We start from the raw sequence: 16,035 nt of genomic DNA on the forward strand, positions 1-16,035 counted from the left end.
GGAACTAGTCTTGGGATGAGGCTGACGGGTGGGGAGATTTTGAGGGTGGCAAAGTCCATATTGAGGCCATTGAGTTGGAAGCTCCCGAGGCGGAATATGAGGTGCTGCTCCTCCAGTTTCTGGGTGGTGTGGTTGTGACACTGGAAGAGGCCCAGGATGGACATGTCGTTCAGGGAGTGGGAGGGGGAGTTGAAGTGATGCAATGATTTGGATATGAAAATAGAAGGTGTGGTTAGTAAGTTTCGAAATGATTGAAGGTGTAGTAGCCAGCCAAGAAGGTCACCTCAGAATACAATGGGACATTGACAAGGGCAAATAAACTGAGGAGAGGCAGATGGAGTTGAGGTTAGATAAATGTGAGGTGCTATATTTTGGAAAGGCAAATCAGGGCAGCACGTATACACTGAAGGTTGTGGGGAGTGTTGCTTAATAAAGAGACGCTGGAGTGCAGTTTCGTAGTTCCATCAAAGTACAGCCACCGGTAGAAAGGATATGAAGGAGACATTTGGTGTGCTCGCCTTTATCGGTCAGTGCATTGAGGATTGGAGTTGGGAGATCACTTAGCAGCCATATAGGACATTGATTCGGCTGCTTTTGGAATACTGCCATCGATTTTGGTCTCCTTGTGAGAGGAAGGATGTCGGCGCAACAATGAGGGCCGAAGGGCCTGTTCTGTGCTGTCTTGTTGTATGTTGTATGTATTGTATGTTAGCAAAATCAAAAGAGATGAATCTTAAAAGGAAGAAAGAAATTGGATAGGTGGAGACATTTAGAGATGGAAGTTGAAAGCTTACAGCCCAAACTGAAGACACATAGAAGAGAAGATGAGAGCTTGGCTGGAAAAACCCAACAGATTTGAAAATACAGAGAGGTTCAAACGGTCAAAGTTTTATAGTACAGTCGAGTGAGTTACAGCACATTTGGAGTAAAATTGGTTTGGAAGATGATAGGAGAAGCCAGGTGTTAAGATACAAGGACAGGGTTAGAGATGAGGACAGCAGGAACGCCAGGCAAGATGGCAAAGGGGCTAGCTATAAATATGGTTAGAAGAGGTCATATAGAAGTAAAGCTTAAGTGTGAGAAGTAATTTGGGAGTGTGACATGGGTACAGAGAATGAGGAATTCCTCGGTGCAGAGGCAGAGAGATGTTATATCAAAGAGAAACCAACAGTGGATCTCGAGTGGCAAGACCATGAGTTTCTTTTTGCTTTAACAAAAAGGAAAAGGTCTTAGAAAGTCAAAAAAGTCAAAGTAATAGAGTTGCAAAGGGAAAGGTCCAACCAAGTGATATAGTGACATGGTCCACCACTACAGCTTGGGTCGATCATGTGATAGAAACTAGTCAGGCAGGGAGAGGCCTAAATCGGAAATTTTAGACTTATCCAGGAATTGAATCCAAACTTCAGATAGTGGTGGTAAAACAGGCAGAAGAATAGAAAATAAAAAGGACTAAGCTGGGAATTGAGAGGGAGCTTTGGCAGAAGAGGCAAGGAAAAGAAGGAGTAACTGTGCAATCAGAAAAATTCAGCTAAAAATAATATTTGCTTGAAAACCAAAATGCAACAATAACACACAAAGATGGAGAATCTGAAAATAACATTTTTCCTACATCAGTAAACACAGGATTATTATAGGAGCAGAGTAGATCAGTTGCCCCTTTAAATCTGCACTGCCATTCAGCAAGATCATGGCCGATCGTCTACCTTAACTCCATCTTCCTGAACTCTTTATCACTTTGTACTCAAAAATCTACTGCCTCCGTCTCGACTAGATACAAAAACTGAATAAACATTACACAAAATCTTGTAATTAACAAAATTTTAGGGAAAAAAAACTTTAGAATTTCTTTATATAAAATATGCAAAAACTATGTCGACGTTTTACCTTGAGTGTTTTAGCTTCTTTCTTGTTGCCTGCAAACATGGACTTTTCATCAAAATGCATAGGAAATGACCTATTACAAAAGGAAAGTTATATGTATTCTGAATACTGTAAAGTATAATTTGAATTAAATTAATTGCCCAAGTTTTGAACATGCAGGTCAATTAGTGAGAAGATTAGAAGATGATCAACTTTTCAAATTTGCAATTTAAAAAATTGTTTTCAAAATTTCAAAAGGAACACAATAATATTGCATTTTAGGTCTACACATTACAGATTTTTAAGTGGAAAGCTTGTAAAGTCAAAACAAACAACAATCCTGAAACAAATTGCTAAGCTCTGCAGTAATGCATAACAAATATCAAAAGGCGTAGTCTAAGGGATTGAAAGTTCAAACTTTCAATAGTTTATGAAACTGGAACTTTACAGAAAAATCCAAACAGCATTAATTCGCAAACAAATTATATTTTCCAGAAAATAGGCAAAATAATGCATAAAACAAACAATTTAAAGGAAAGGAAAGCAGGAACAAACCAAAGCAATCTGAATTGGGATCCCTGGCATTTTTCTCTGCACACCCACAACCCCAATAGCCTAACCCAGAGGAACATCGAGCCATGTAGAGCACTGGTACTGATTGCTCTAAACCAAGCACAATAGAAGTTGGACAGTCAAGTTTCCAACTGTGATGGTATACTCATACCATTGGTCAGTCTAGCTACAGAACCAGACAAAGGCACTACTACTTTAACAGTGTCAATTGTAGCAACCTTATTCTAACAAATTGGATAAAAGTAACTCCATACAGGTGAAGGAGAATGCACTGGGAATATACACAAACAGGAAATAAACACCAAAATGGCTGAGGTGAAAGAAACACAGATTCAATCATGAACAATTTAAGTTTATGAAGGTGAAGGAGAATGATGATGGAACCAGTAATATTCAATTTTAGTAATCATTAATATAATTTTGTGGAACAGTCAAAAGACAGTGGCTGTTCTAAATTGAAGAAATGCTGGTGGTCTACCATTAACAAAAGAAGCATTTAATCATTTGTAGGGAATTCTCTGCCATATCTTCTCCACCTCCTCTCACACCAATACTTCTAATGTCCAAGGTTTCATCCTTTGTCTCCAATTTCTCATTTGTGGGGTACCCCTTGGTGACAATTTCCAAAAACAAAAACAGTGTCAGTTTCTGCATGTACATGGACGACATCCAGCTCTACCCCACCACCATTTCTGGCCTTCTTAAAAAAAGCTGACTCACTGCCAGTCTGATATCCAGTACTGGATGAACAGAAATTTTATTCAAGTAAATACTGGGCAGACCAAAATCATTGTCCTTCAATTCTGCAAAAAAAAACTAAAAAAATTTTCTAGACTGAGCAGACAATTGCACATAAGAAATAACAAGTTGTAGAGCTGGAAGAACGCAGCAGGCCAAGCAGCATCAGAGGAACAGGAAGGCTGACGTTTTGGGCCTAATTGCACATCAGAATCATCACTAACAAGGCTCATTTCCACCTCTACATAATCACTTGACTCTATCATTTTCACTCACTTATTTTGTTAAAACCCTCACATATTACTACTCTAATACACTCCTAGCCAACCTCCCACACTACAATCTCCAAAAACAAGTCATCCTAAATTATGTTGTTCAAGTGCCAACCCTACAGCAGATTCAGCTCATTTATCACAGTAGCTTCTTGCTAATCTACACTGCCTCCCAATTAGGCAAAGCCTCTATTTTTCATTGACTCTAACAAGGCCCTCAACAAGGTTCCACATTGTAGGCGGGTTAGTAAGGTTAGATGACATTGTATCCACTTGGCTAGCTGTCCCTGGAACCTAAGTTGGCTTAAAGATAGGAGACAGACGGTTGTGGCAGACAGCTGTTTTTTGGATGGGAAGCCTGTTTAGTGGTGGGTCGCAAGGATCAGTGCTGGGTCCACTGTTGTTCATCTTTTATATAAAAAATTTGGATGAGAATAGAGGCACCTCGGTCAGGGGGTTTGTGGATGACACCACAACTGGTAGCATAGTGGAGAGTGATGAATGTGATCTAAAGAGCACAATGAGCTCTTGGTCAACTGGGCCAGTGAGTTGAGGAATGGCAGATGGAGTTTAATTAGACAAATGTGAGCTGTTGTATTTTGTTGAGACAAACCAGGACAGGACTTACACAGTTAGTGGAAAGGCCCTGGGGAGCACTGTTGAATATAGAGACCTAAGGGTGCGGGTACATAGCTTTTTGAAAGCTGCATCACAGGTAGACAGGGTGGTGAAAAAAACATTTGGTACACACCTTCATCGGTCAGAGCATTGTGTACCAGAGTTGGGATATCGTGCTACTTCTGTACAAGATATTGGTAAGGCCACATTTGGAGTACTGCATGAAATTCTGGTTACTCTGCTGTAAGAAGGATGTTATTAAACTGGAAAAGATGCAAGAAAGATTTACAAGGATGTTACCAAGACTGGAAGGTTTGAATTATAAAAAGGAGAGGCTGACTAAGTTGGGAGCTTTTCCCACTGGAGCATTCGAGGCTGAGGGGTGACCTTCTAGAAGTTTATAAAAATCACATGGGACACAGATAAGATGAATAGCCAAAAAGGTCTTTTCCCCGGGGAAAGAGTCCACAACTAAAGGGCATAGGTTTAAGGTGAGAGGGAAAAGATTTAAGAGGAACCCGAGGGCCAACTTTTTCCACAAACAGGGTGGGTGCATATATGAAACGAATTCCAGAGTTAGATGCAGGTACAGTTACAACATTAAAAATATTTGGAAAGGTACGCAGAAAGGGAAGTTTTTAAGAGTGATATGGGCCAAATGTGGGCAAAATGGGCCCAGCTCATTTTAGGAAAATTGGTCAGCATGGACAAATTGGGCCAAAGGGTCTGTTTCCACCTGACCCTTTGACATTCATCATTGAATTCCCCACGGTAAAACATCCTTGGAGTTACCAATGACCAGAAACTCAAGATTTGTCACATGAACAGTGACTATAAGAACGGGTCAAATGTTAGGAATACTCTGGCGAGTAACTCACCTCCTGACTCCCCAGTGCCTGTCCATTACACTCCTGACCAGTGTCTTTCAGATAATGAAATACCGTGTACTTGTCTACATGAGCATCAAGCAGCACTCAAGAAGTTGACATCATTGAGGTCAAAGCAGCCCATTTAATTAGCACATCCACAGATATGCAAATCAACCACCACCAATGCTCAGCAGCAGTAGGTAGTACAATTTCTGCAGTGCCTCTTGTGTGACCAAGGCTCCTTAGACAGCACCTACCAAATACACCACCATCTAGAAGAACAAAGGCAGTGGATACCTGGGAACATCATCAGTTGCAAGTCCACTTCCAGGCCACTTACTATCATGATTTGGCAACATCAAATAATTTTCATTCCTTTAGTGCCACAGGCTCAAAATTCCGAAACTCCCTAAGAATTATTGTGGGTGTATTGATCACAAAAAGGACTGCAGCAGTTAGTGAAGGTTGCTCACTATCACGTTCTCAAGAGCCAATAGGGATGGGCAATAAATGCAGCCTAACCAGCAATGTCCACGTTCTATGAATGAACTAAAAACAAAAAGCAAAACCCTCTGATGTGGCAATTCATCAAATACCTTCTGGAAATCTAAGTTCAGTATACCCAACAGTTTCCCTATTCTTCGCTCGTGTTACTTACTCAAAATACTTCAATAAATTTATCAAATATTATTTCCTTTCCATGAAAACAATTCCACAAGATTGACTTGAATTTATCCAAGTGTCTGCTATGACATCTTTAATGATAGCTTTCAGCATCTGAGATAATAAACGTTAAGCTAACTGGCCTGTACTTTCCTAGTTTATTAGCTTTCTGTCTCCCACATTTTGAATAAAGACATTGGATTTGCTATCTTCCAATCCAGTAGGACTGTCCCTGAATGAAGGTAAGTCTAGAAAATCAAAATCATAGCATCAACCCTCTCACTGGGCACAATAGTGAAGTCTATCGACATCGAGACACTTATCAGTCTACAGCTCCAATAATTTACACAGTACTATCTCTGGGGATTGCGATTTTCCTCAGCTGTGCCCTCCTTCCATTTCCTGTTTTATAGCTTCTTCTGGGATTCTACTTGCATCCTCCAAGAGTGAAAACAAATACAACATACTTGTTCAATTCATCTGCCATTTCCTTGTTTTCCATAATTAAGTCTCTAGCTTGACTTTTTACAGAATCAACACTCACTAAAATGTTATGGAAACTCACTGTTTTGAGATTTCTGGTTAGCCTTCTCTCACATTCCAATTTTTCCTTATTAATTTTTTGGACATTCTATGATGTTTTCTTATATTCTGCTTAATTTTTTGACCAGCCACCTATGTTTGTACAATTACTTTTTTTTTGAAAAACCGAATGATGAGTCCCTTGGAAAACTTCTTACTTGTTGGAATGGATCTGTTTTGTATTTCAGAAATATCCCCTTAATAACTGCCATTCCATCTCTATTGATTCTTCCTTTAGGATAAGGTGTCCACTCACTTTAGCCAACTTGGCTTCCACATCATAATCACCACCATTAAAATGTGTCTTGGACTCACCTCTCTTTCCTCAAACTGAAAGCATGCGGGCTGTCATGGTGCCGCAATAGTATTCCTACCTCTAGGTCCAATTCCCACCTGCTTCAGAAATGTGTTATAACATCCCTACATAGGTTGATTAAAAAATGTAAACTAAATGTAAAGTTTCCACCCTATTATAGTCACTGCTACTTAGGGGTAAATACACTAGAAGAAAAATGTTAGTTAATTATCTCTCATGATAATAATAACATGTTTATTATAGCCTGCTCTCTGATTGCCTCCAGAACATATTTCGCTCAGATACTACCAAACACTGAACTCATAGCTAGATTTGTTCATTTGAATTTTTCTGTCACTATGTGGTTACTGTTAAGGCCCTTGTACATCACTCCTATAAGTGACTCATCATTTCTCTTGAAACTGTTTCCACAGCCTGGGTCCTGTGCTATCATTTATGCAACATAGCTACCCCTCCACTTTTTCCTACTTCCCTATCCTTCAAGATTTAGGTCCATGTCGTCCTGGAGTCATGTCTTTGTAATAGTTACCAGATCATACGGATTAATGTTTGCTGGAACTCATGGTTCAGACATTTTGTTCCAACGGCTACATGCATTTGGATACAAAGCCGTTAGTTTTATCCTTTCATTGTAGTCTTATTGGTTGATTGACTCTTGGATTCAAGTACTCTACACCTCTCCAACACAGTCTGTTTAACATTTTCTGTTAATATCTCTCTCTCGGGTTTGGTTTCTACTCCTTGTTTTACCAAATCCTTCCCTACTTAATCACTTGCTCTCAATATTCAGTTTCGAATCCTATGTACGGACTTGGTTATGTGGTTGGCAAGAATACTGGCTTCAGCACAGCGCAGACTGTCTCATCAGGATAGACCTCCACTTTCCCAGCACTGGTGCCAGTGGCCACAAATCAGAACCACTGTGTCACGCATTCATCCCTCTAATCCAAATTGCCTTCTGCCACTTTTCACGTGGTTCAAATAGTAATTCAGAGATTAAACTTTGAGGTTTTTGCCTAGCTCTTCACATGGACTTTGCAAAATGTCCACCTTTGTCCTGCCTGTTATTGTTACCTAAATGGACACAACAACTGGATCCTCCTCCTCCTGCTGCTATAAATTCCTCAAGTCCTGAGAAGGTGTCCCAAACCCTGGCATGGGACAGGCCTCTTATTTGTCTGGATTCAAGCTCTTTGCTGCAGAAAATATTGCCAATTCCTCTCACTAAACTGCCCTCTACTACCACTACAGTCCTCCTTATTCCCTCAGTTTTGTGTACTATGGTGCTGTGATCAGTTAGGTTATCCCCCACCCCTGTAGCCCTCGCTTCCATCCAAATAAGCTGAGAGAACCTTAAAGGTGTCAGCAATTGCAAAGGCTGAATCAGGAAAAAAAAGGTAAGCACAGAAGTCTTTTAAGTAGGTAGCACACAAATGTGAAGTAGAAAAGTAAAAACAGGTTTCTGAAGAATACAAATCTGCAATATCAAGACCACCCGGAGCGAGTAGCATATGATTGAGAAGGTGTATAAGTTCAAGGTTCAGTTAGGACCAATGGTGAAAAGTAAAATGAACAAAGATGAGATGGTACAGCAACTGAGAAAGGACAGGAGTAAAGCGATTATAATTCGGAAGTTATTAGGGCGGTGGGGCACGGGGTGCTTATGTAATCCCAGTACTTTATAAACAAAAAAGGAGGTAGAGAGAATAGGGGGAATTATAGACCAGCGAGCCCGAGTTCCATTGTCGGGGAAGATGCGAGAGTCCATTACCAAGGTTTTTATAGCAAAGCACTTAGAAAACAGCAGTAGAAACAAAAGGATGAATTTACAAATTGACAAATCTATTGGAAGTATTCAAAAATGTAATTATTAGACTTGATCAGAGGAGCCAGTGGATGAGAGAGTTTGAACTTACAAAACTCTTGACAAAAATCCCACAAGGAGATTAATACAGAAAATTAAAGTGCATGGGATGGGAATGTAGTGTATTCAGGTGGATAGAAAATTGGGTAGCAGACAGGAAAGAAAGGTCTTTTTTTTCTGAATGGCAGGCAGCTCCTAGTCAGGTACCTCAGGGATTGGTATTAGGACCCCGGTTATTCACAATATGTTAATGATAATTATTTCCCTAGTTAGTAAGTTATATCTCAAATTGCAGATAAGCCAAATTGGGTGGAACAGCAAATTGAGAAAGGTGTGGAAATGCTGTAGTGTGATTTGGACAGGCTGAGTGAATGGGCAAAATGTATGACAGATAAAGTGGAGTAAGAGATCATTTATTTTGGTTGCAAACAAAAGGCAGCAGATTATTATTTGAATAGCTGTAAACCAAGAGAGGCAAATGTTCAACGAGACCTGGGTGTCCTCATGCACCAGTCAATAAAAGGAAGTATGCAGATGCAGCAGTAGGAAATGTGGCAAACAGTATATTGGTCTTTACTGCGAGAGGTTTCAAGTATGGGAACATGTCTCGCTGCATTGGTGAGGCCACGCATGGAATACTATGCGCAGTTTTAGTCTCCTTATCTGAAGTAGTATGCTCTTGCCATAGAAGGCGTGCTTCAAAAGGTTTAGCAAGTTGATTCCTGGGATGGCAGGACTTGACATATGAGGAGAGATTGAGTCAGTTAGGATTTTACTGGCTGGATTTTAGAAGAATGAGACAGAATCTTACTGAACTCCATAAAATTCTTACAGGGCTAGATAAGTTACATGCAGAACAGATATTTCCGATGGTGGGGCGGCCAGAACTGGGTCATAAGTTTAGGAACAAAGGAGTAAACCTTTTAGGATTAAGAGAAGGAGAAACGTCAGAGAGCAGAGAGCCTATGGAATTCATTAGCACAGAAAGTGGTTGAGGCCAAAACATTGTGCATTCAAAACAGGTGGTAGATATCGCTCTTGTGGATAAAAGGGTATTGAGCTTGATTATCAGCCATGATCGTATTCAACGGTGGAACAGGCTCAAGGGGTTAAATGGTCTACTCCTGCTCCCATCGTCTATGTTTTTATATATGATTAATTAATAAATAAAATCAATGAAGCAATGAGGAATACAGTTGAGAGATGCTGAAAAGGCTATGATAGAGAAATAAGATGTCAGGTCAAATAAGACTTTGTAACAAGAGGCACATCTCCAATATCAAGATTTGGTACTGTCCCAAACTTTGCTGGACTGAACTAGATTATGGATAAAGCCCTTCACTTTCAAGGAAGCATGCGTTTTTGAACAGCCTGTATGGAATGGCAGGAAACTCTCAGAGCTAGCTGACTAGCACAAAGGCTGTGGTCCAGTGTCAGTTTTTGGTTGCTGTGAAAATTCTTAGAACATTTTACTGTAATGAAGACTCTATATAAAAGCAAGTAGTTCCTCTTATTGACTGGTCAACTCTCAGGAGAGCAAACAGTAGATCAAATCTTGAACCCATCCCTGTTTTAGATACTACACTGAATTTTTCAATACAAAACCAGCCAGCCATTCACTTCGACAAGTCTGTTTGGGTGTTTAGGCTCATAATATGATATCAACTTAATCTCAGAGAAAACAATGTAATTCTCATTGGCTAGAATAACTGGATGACATCTCAAAGTCCCAGCAATACTGAAATCACTGGACGCCCACATACTAAGTCAGTATTGCCATCCATAAAGTATACATGATATCAAAAAACTAAGTTTTAAAAATGAAGTGCTAAAATTTAGTCATGCAGGGTACGATAAATATTAGCTGCCAGTTCAACACTCGACTTGCTTTAAGGCAATGCAAGAGATCAACTCTTTCATTGCTAATTCTTTCACACTTTCGGGAAGAGTTTTCAAACGTCAGCGACCGATAAATAATTTTATACAACCATTCTTGTGTCACATGCCATTAAGTATTTTTCTTACTTGGTTTCCTCGAGAACTTCCAGCAGCTGCTTTTTGGTAATTGCATCTTCTGTTGCATTTCCAGTGTATAAGTCGACAATTGAACGTTCAAAATATAGAGCTACTTTAGATAAAGCTCTTAGTTGAATTAAGTACAAAAAATAGAGGTTTTTCAACCTTCTTGGACCTTCTCCTTTTGTCTCAGTAGGATGAAACCGAGATTGGAATTCTTCTAAGTTTGGTCCCCATTTATTTCTTCCCCACCCATCTGAAACGACACGTTAAATAATAGGTAAAGTGGCAAATTAGGAATGATGCCTTCAGTTAATGCGTTACAACTGGTAATATCTAGATTTAAAAGAAAAGCTTGTTACTGGTCAATGAATACACATAATTTCATAGTACATGGAGAAAGTGATCATCTGGCCAGGCAAAACACATTCACTGCACACTAACTGTCATCCTCCATTCCAGCAAACCACATTCATATAAAAAGGCAGTTCCCATCAGCAATAATTATTGCTGTTTTGTATCTTATTTTAAAAAAAATTCAGTTGCAAAAGTGCATTATAGTGGAGACTGAAAAGACATCAATTGCTACAGTGAAATTAGTAGAACAACCACAAATTTATGAAACATGGGCTCCTTGAATATCCTCTGCAATTCAGTGAAAGTGATTGGGGCCTCAGCTTCCCACTCCTGCCTGCTAACTAACGAGATGATCAGAAGTTAAGAACTTATTAAGTGACCCTACATCCATCTCTCTCTGGGAAACAACTCCAGAGATTGGAAGCCTCAAAGTTAAAAGTTTTTGAGAACATTTGTAGCTCAAGTTGTGGATGAGCTCCTTCAGAACCCTACCAGGCACACCAACAAATAGGCTAGCCAAAGAACTACAGAAACTGAAATAGTTGGTTGACAACACTACCCACTCCGTCCACTCCTCCTAAGAATTCTTCAACATCATCAAGGACACCAGGACAGAAGAGGCAGAGATGATGATATCCTTGGACATAACAGCACTATTTACATCCATAACATCGACTTAGCCAAAGGGACAATTGCCACACTGCTGGGCGATTTAGAAAGGCAGGCACCCCATGGTACCAACAAGGACAGAACCCAGAAACTGCTGCATCTGTGTCTCACAACCCACTTCACCTTCAATGACCGTACATTCAAACAAATCAACAGAACACCAACGGGATCCCCCACATCAGGGCTGATTACAGAAGTGGTAATGCAAAAGGTTAGAATAGACAGCACTCCCCACTATACAACCCAAACTCTGGGTCTGCTATGTAGATAATATCTTCATGATTACCAAATGCACAAGACTAGAAGAAATCCACTGACACATAAACAACATCCTTACCAGAATAAAATTCACAAAAAGAGGAGGAGAACAATAACCGACTACCCTTCCTAGGAGAACAACAGGGGACTCCAGACTGGCATATACAGAAGGACCACACGTATGGGCCAGATATTCAATTACACCAGCCCCCACGCCAACATCCATTAACAGAGCTCATTCAGGACACTAACAGTGCAACAATCCAGAACTGTGCAAAGTGTACAGGAGCACTTATCCGGAGTTTTCAAGAAGGAATGAATACCCAACAAGCACAATCCGCCAATACCTTCGCGACAGGCCACAACAAGACAACATAAACACGTCCAGACACACTAGTCATCCTACCATACATCAGAGACTTATCAGAAAATGACTACAAGGCTACTCAGACCCCTACGGTATCAGGGTAGCCCACAAACCAACAACCACCCCGCAACAGCTACTGACGAATGTAAAGGATCCCACACCCACAACAAATAAAACTAACATAATATACAAAATACCATGCAAGGTCTGACAGAAACATTACATAGGCCACACTGGAAGAAAACTGACAATAAGGATACATGAATACCAGCTAGCCACCAAGAGACATGACCAATTCTCACTGGTCTCAAAACAAACAGACAAAAGGAGGACATGAATTTGACTGGAACACCACATCCAAAGTAGCACAAGCCAAACAGACATACCAGGGAATTCCTGGAGGCCTGATATTCCAACCAGAACTCCACCAACGAACACATTGAATTGGACTCGATATACAAACTACTGAAAAACAGAACCAGAAATGATGCCAACCACCCCAGCAAACTGAGGCATTTAAATAACAAGTGGGACAGAACACCAACACTTCACTGCAGGCGCACTGATAATGCTACCTAGCAGGATGGCAAAGCATCTGCAATCAAACGCACCAGCTCAGCCAACAAGTCTACAACCTCAGCCTCAAAGTTATTTTCCTCAATTATCTTAAAACAGGAAATCCTTCATTTTCAAACTGTGTCCCGCAACTATCCTATCAAGTTTCCTCGTGATCTTCTCTGTCTCACTATCATGCTCACAAGTTCACCTAAACTGCAATGGAAACAGGTCTTTTCTGACCAAACTTTTCTTGAAAGCATTACCCTTCTCCCACCACCAAAACCAAATCAACCTTCTCCAAATTGCTTATAATGTAATTATATTAATATTTAAATAAGGACACCAAAACTGTAAAACTGTAGCAAAACATCCTTACTTTTCACAGAATCACAGGATCACTACGGTGTGGAAGCAGGCCTTTCAGCCCATCAAGTCCATACCTACACTCCAAACAGCATGCCACCTAAACCCACCTCCATACCCTATTGCTGTAACTCTGCATTTCCCATGGCTAAACCACCTAGCCATTGTTTATTGCTAGGAGAATGGAATATTAAAATGCCATTTGACATTCTAATTATGTGTTACTTGCACTGACTAACAACCTGACCTCTCATGATACATGAGCCAGAGCAAGTAACTGTTACCCCTACAGTTTGACTGTATTTTCAGTATGATAGCTGTAATTTTAACAAATTTTTTAAAGAAACAAGCAAAAGGGGATGGTCAGCAGAATGCCAAACAGCATTTAAGATGAAGAAGGCCATCTTAATAAATTAGCCAGTGTTAGTGGTCCTGATTTTCTAAATCTTTCAAAATGGCAATTGATGCTCACGATCTAGGTGTAGGCGCTGTCTTGTCACAGTACAATAAGTCAAAATAGATAAGTGTATGCTTCTCTAAGAAACTAAACCAGAAGTAAAACCAAAGTCCTACCGGACCAAAGGACTGCTCTCTCTTAAATGATTGATAGTGATTTGACCTGAAGATCATCATGGATCAGGAAAAGGGGCAGGGTGAGAAAGCAAGATCCTCACGGTAATCTCAACTGATGAGAGAACCAAAACCACATCACTGGCATCACTCTGCCTCACAAACTAGCCATCTGGCCAAGTGACCTAACTGATCACCCACCAAAAAAAAGTATTCTGCTGCAGAAACAGCCACTTTGGGACTGTTAGCTCTTCACCATTTCAAAATCTATATCCAGCAATGAAAGAAGGATGAAGTGATAACTTGCACTGATCATAATCCACTAGCCTTCACTGGAAGGTTTAAAAATAAGGATGCAGGACAATTCAGTCAGCAGTTTTCTGTTGCAACCATTTCATGTTTAAAAAAAAGAGAGAATTACTGCAAAAGATAATGTAATTCCGGATTCTTTATCCTGAAAGTAAAATGTTAGAATAAGTTGACGGCTTTAGGAATGCTAAGATTGTGTAAAGGTTGGGGAGAAACAGAGGGGGAAAAAAATGGATTGTCCTGTTTTGTTTGTCACATGCTTTGTAATGAAACAAAATTTTTTGAAAAGGTCTTTCAATTCGTCAAGAACAGAGGCATATAAGGAGTACATCTTTTTGATTTTGCGCTTTGCAAAATCACAGACCAAAGTGAGAAAGATTAGTTTGTTTTAAGAAGTGTTTTGTAAGGGTAGGGTGTATGTTTTGAAAGGAAGTAATCTGACATCCAGGCCCAGGCCAAACATTGTTCAAACAGCTGATTGAACAATCAGTAATTGAGGTTTGGTTGGAGACAAATTGAAACCAAGGGGGTGTACAGATGCATTTCTGGCTAGCAACAAGTTGATTGACTAATGGCTAGTTATCAATGACCAATGACAAAGATTTTCTGCCTACCAACAACTGCGAGATTGGCTCTTTGGCACCTAAACAGCTCATCAATGGGTACAAGATAGAGACAAGTGCTTAGTTCTTCCCTAGTTCAAAAGCAGCCTTTCTATTCTCTGCGTCAAAATGAACTTTAAATCTGAAGAATACCAGCTTAACTTCCCTGCAACAATTGTTGTAATCTGTGACTTTTAAGTCAGAGACCTTTCTTAAGCGAAGCAGCCACTCTGTTCTCTCTCACAAATGATTAACAACAACCTGGAAAAAGACAACTGAAAGAACACACTAGATAGCAAAAAAAGAGTCATAAGAATTATTTCAGCAACAGAATCCAGGAGAAAGCCCTACCGAACGGTCTTTCAGCTTTTACACTGCCAACAACCTGTTTTCCCTGTATATATTTGTGTCTGTGAGCTTTTAAGGGTGGGGGTGGGGTTATAACAGGATTGGTAGTGTTACATTCTGACAGTTTATAACTGTTTAACTTTAGCTACAGTCTAATTACTTGCAATGAATAGTTCTTTTGATTAGTTCAGAAACTTGGACCATGCTTTCTATGAAACTTGATTTGAAAATCAAGCAAATTGGAAGACTTTCCATACTTCTCAAAATCTTTGACTTTTGTGACGACTTTGGAAATACTAAGGATCAATCACCAGCACACTACTCTGGTGAGTTCGAGTTTGATTTATTATTGTCGTGTTTCAAGATACAGTGGGGGGAAAAAAAAGTGTTATTTTGTGTGTTATACAGGCGGATCCTACCATATAAAGGTGCATCAGGGTAGTGGAACAGAGTGCAGAATACAGTGTAGACAAAGTGGAGAGAGCGAGAGATCAGAATTAACATTTGAGAGATCTGTTCAAAAGTTGGGTAACAGCAGGGAAGAAGCTGTTCTTGAATCTGTTCATACATGTATTCAAACTTTTATATCTTCTACCTGATGGAAAAGAGTATAACCACATTGGGAGGGGTCTTTGATTAGGGTGGTTGCTCTCCCAAGGCAGCAGGAAGTATCGAAGGAAGGCTGGTTTGCATGATGGACTGGGGTCTGTTCATAACTTGCTGCAATTTCTTGCAGTCTTGGGAAGATAGGATGTTTTCCATGGTGCATCTATAAAAATTAGTAACAGTCGTTGTTGACATACCAAATTTCCTCAGCCTTCTGAGGAATTAGCGACATGAAGAGTTGTATCACAAAGCTATATATTATTTAATCATTATGATTAGTGCAATTAAGTGGGTGCCTTCATTATGAAGCATACATTAACCTTGACTGATTGAACAAAATCAACAAATTTTGATGGAAGAAAAATTGAGAAAATCCAACACTCTGAACTAACATCTTAATATTCCAATACATTGATACTTACTGCAAATTAACCAGTAAATAACGCTCTGGCCTGAACAAAATGTTCTAAATTTTTAAATTAGGAAACTATTTTCACTTACCATCAAGGAGATACTTTGCACTGAGGTGTAGATTGATACTAGCATGAAGCCCAGAAATCAGCCTGTAAAATACTCTCTTTTCAAGACATAGACCTACAAGCATAAACATTCAGATTATCAGTAAAATCAGAGAAATGCACCATTTTGTTTAGAGTA

General features: G+C 39.8%; 1 protein-coding gene across 4 annotated transcripts in view; it reads right to left on the reverse strand.

The window, feature by feature from the left end:
• The window catches only part of ero1b (endoplasmic reticulum oxidoreductase 1 beta), a 79,566-nt gene that overhangs the window by 16,316 nt on the left and 47,215 nt on the right, over positions 1 to 16,035 (reverse strand). For all 4 annotated transcript variants that reach the window (XM_059645553.1, XM_048530694.1, XM_048530696.2 and 1 more), the window contains 3 exons: positions 15,880 to 15,972; positions 10,381 to 10,627; positions 1,885 to 1,954 (listed from right to left, as the gene is read on the reverse strand). In XM_059645553.1, the coding sequence (XP_059501536.1) occupies positions 1,885 to 1,954; positions 10,381 to 10,627; positions 15,880 to 15,972 (410 nt within the window). The remainder of the gene's footprint in view (positions 1 to 1,884; positions 1,955 to 10,380; positions 10,628 to 15,879; positions 15,973 to 16,035) is intronic.

Source organism: Stegostoma tigrinum, chromosome 4 (assembly GCF_030684315.1).
Source record: "Stegostoma tigrinum isolate sSteTig4 chromosome 4, sSteTig4.hap1, whole genome shotgun sequence".
Taxonomy (NCBI): Eukaryota; Metazoa; Chordata; class Chondrichthyes; order Orectolobiformes; family Stegostomatidae; genus Stegostoma; species Stegostoma tigrinum.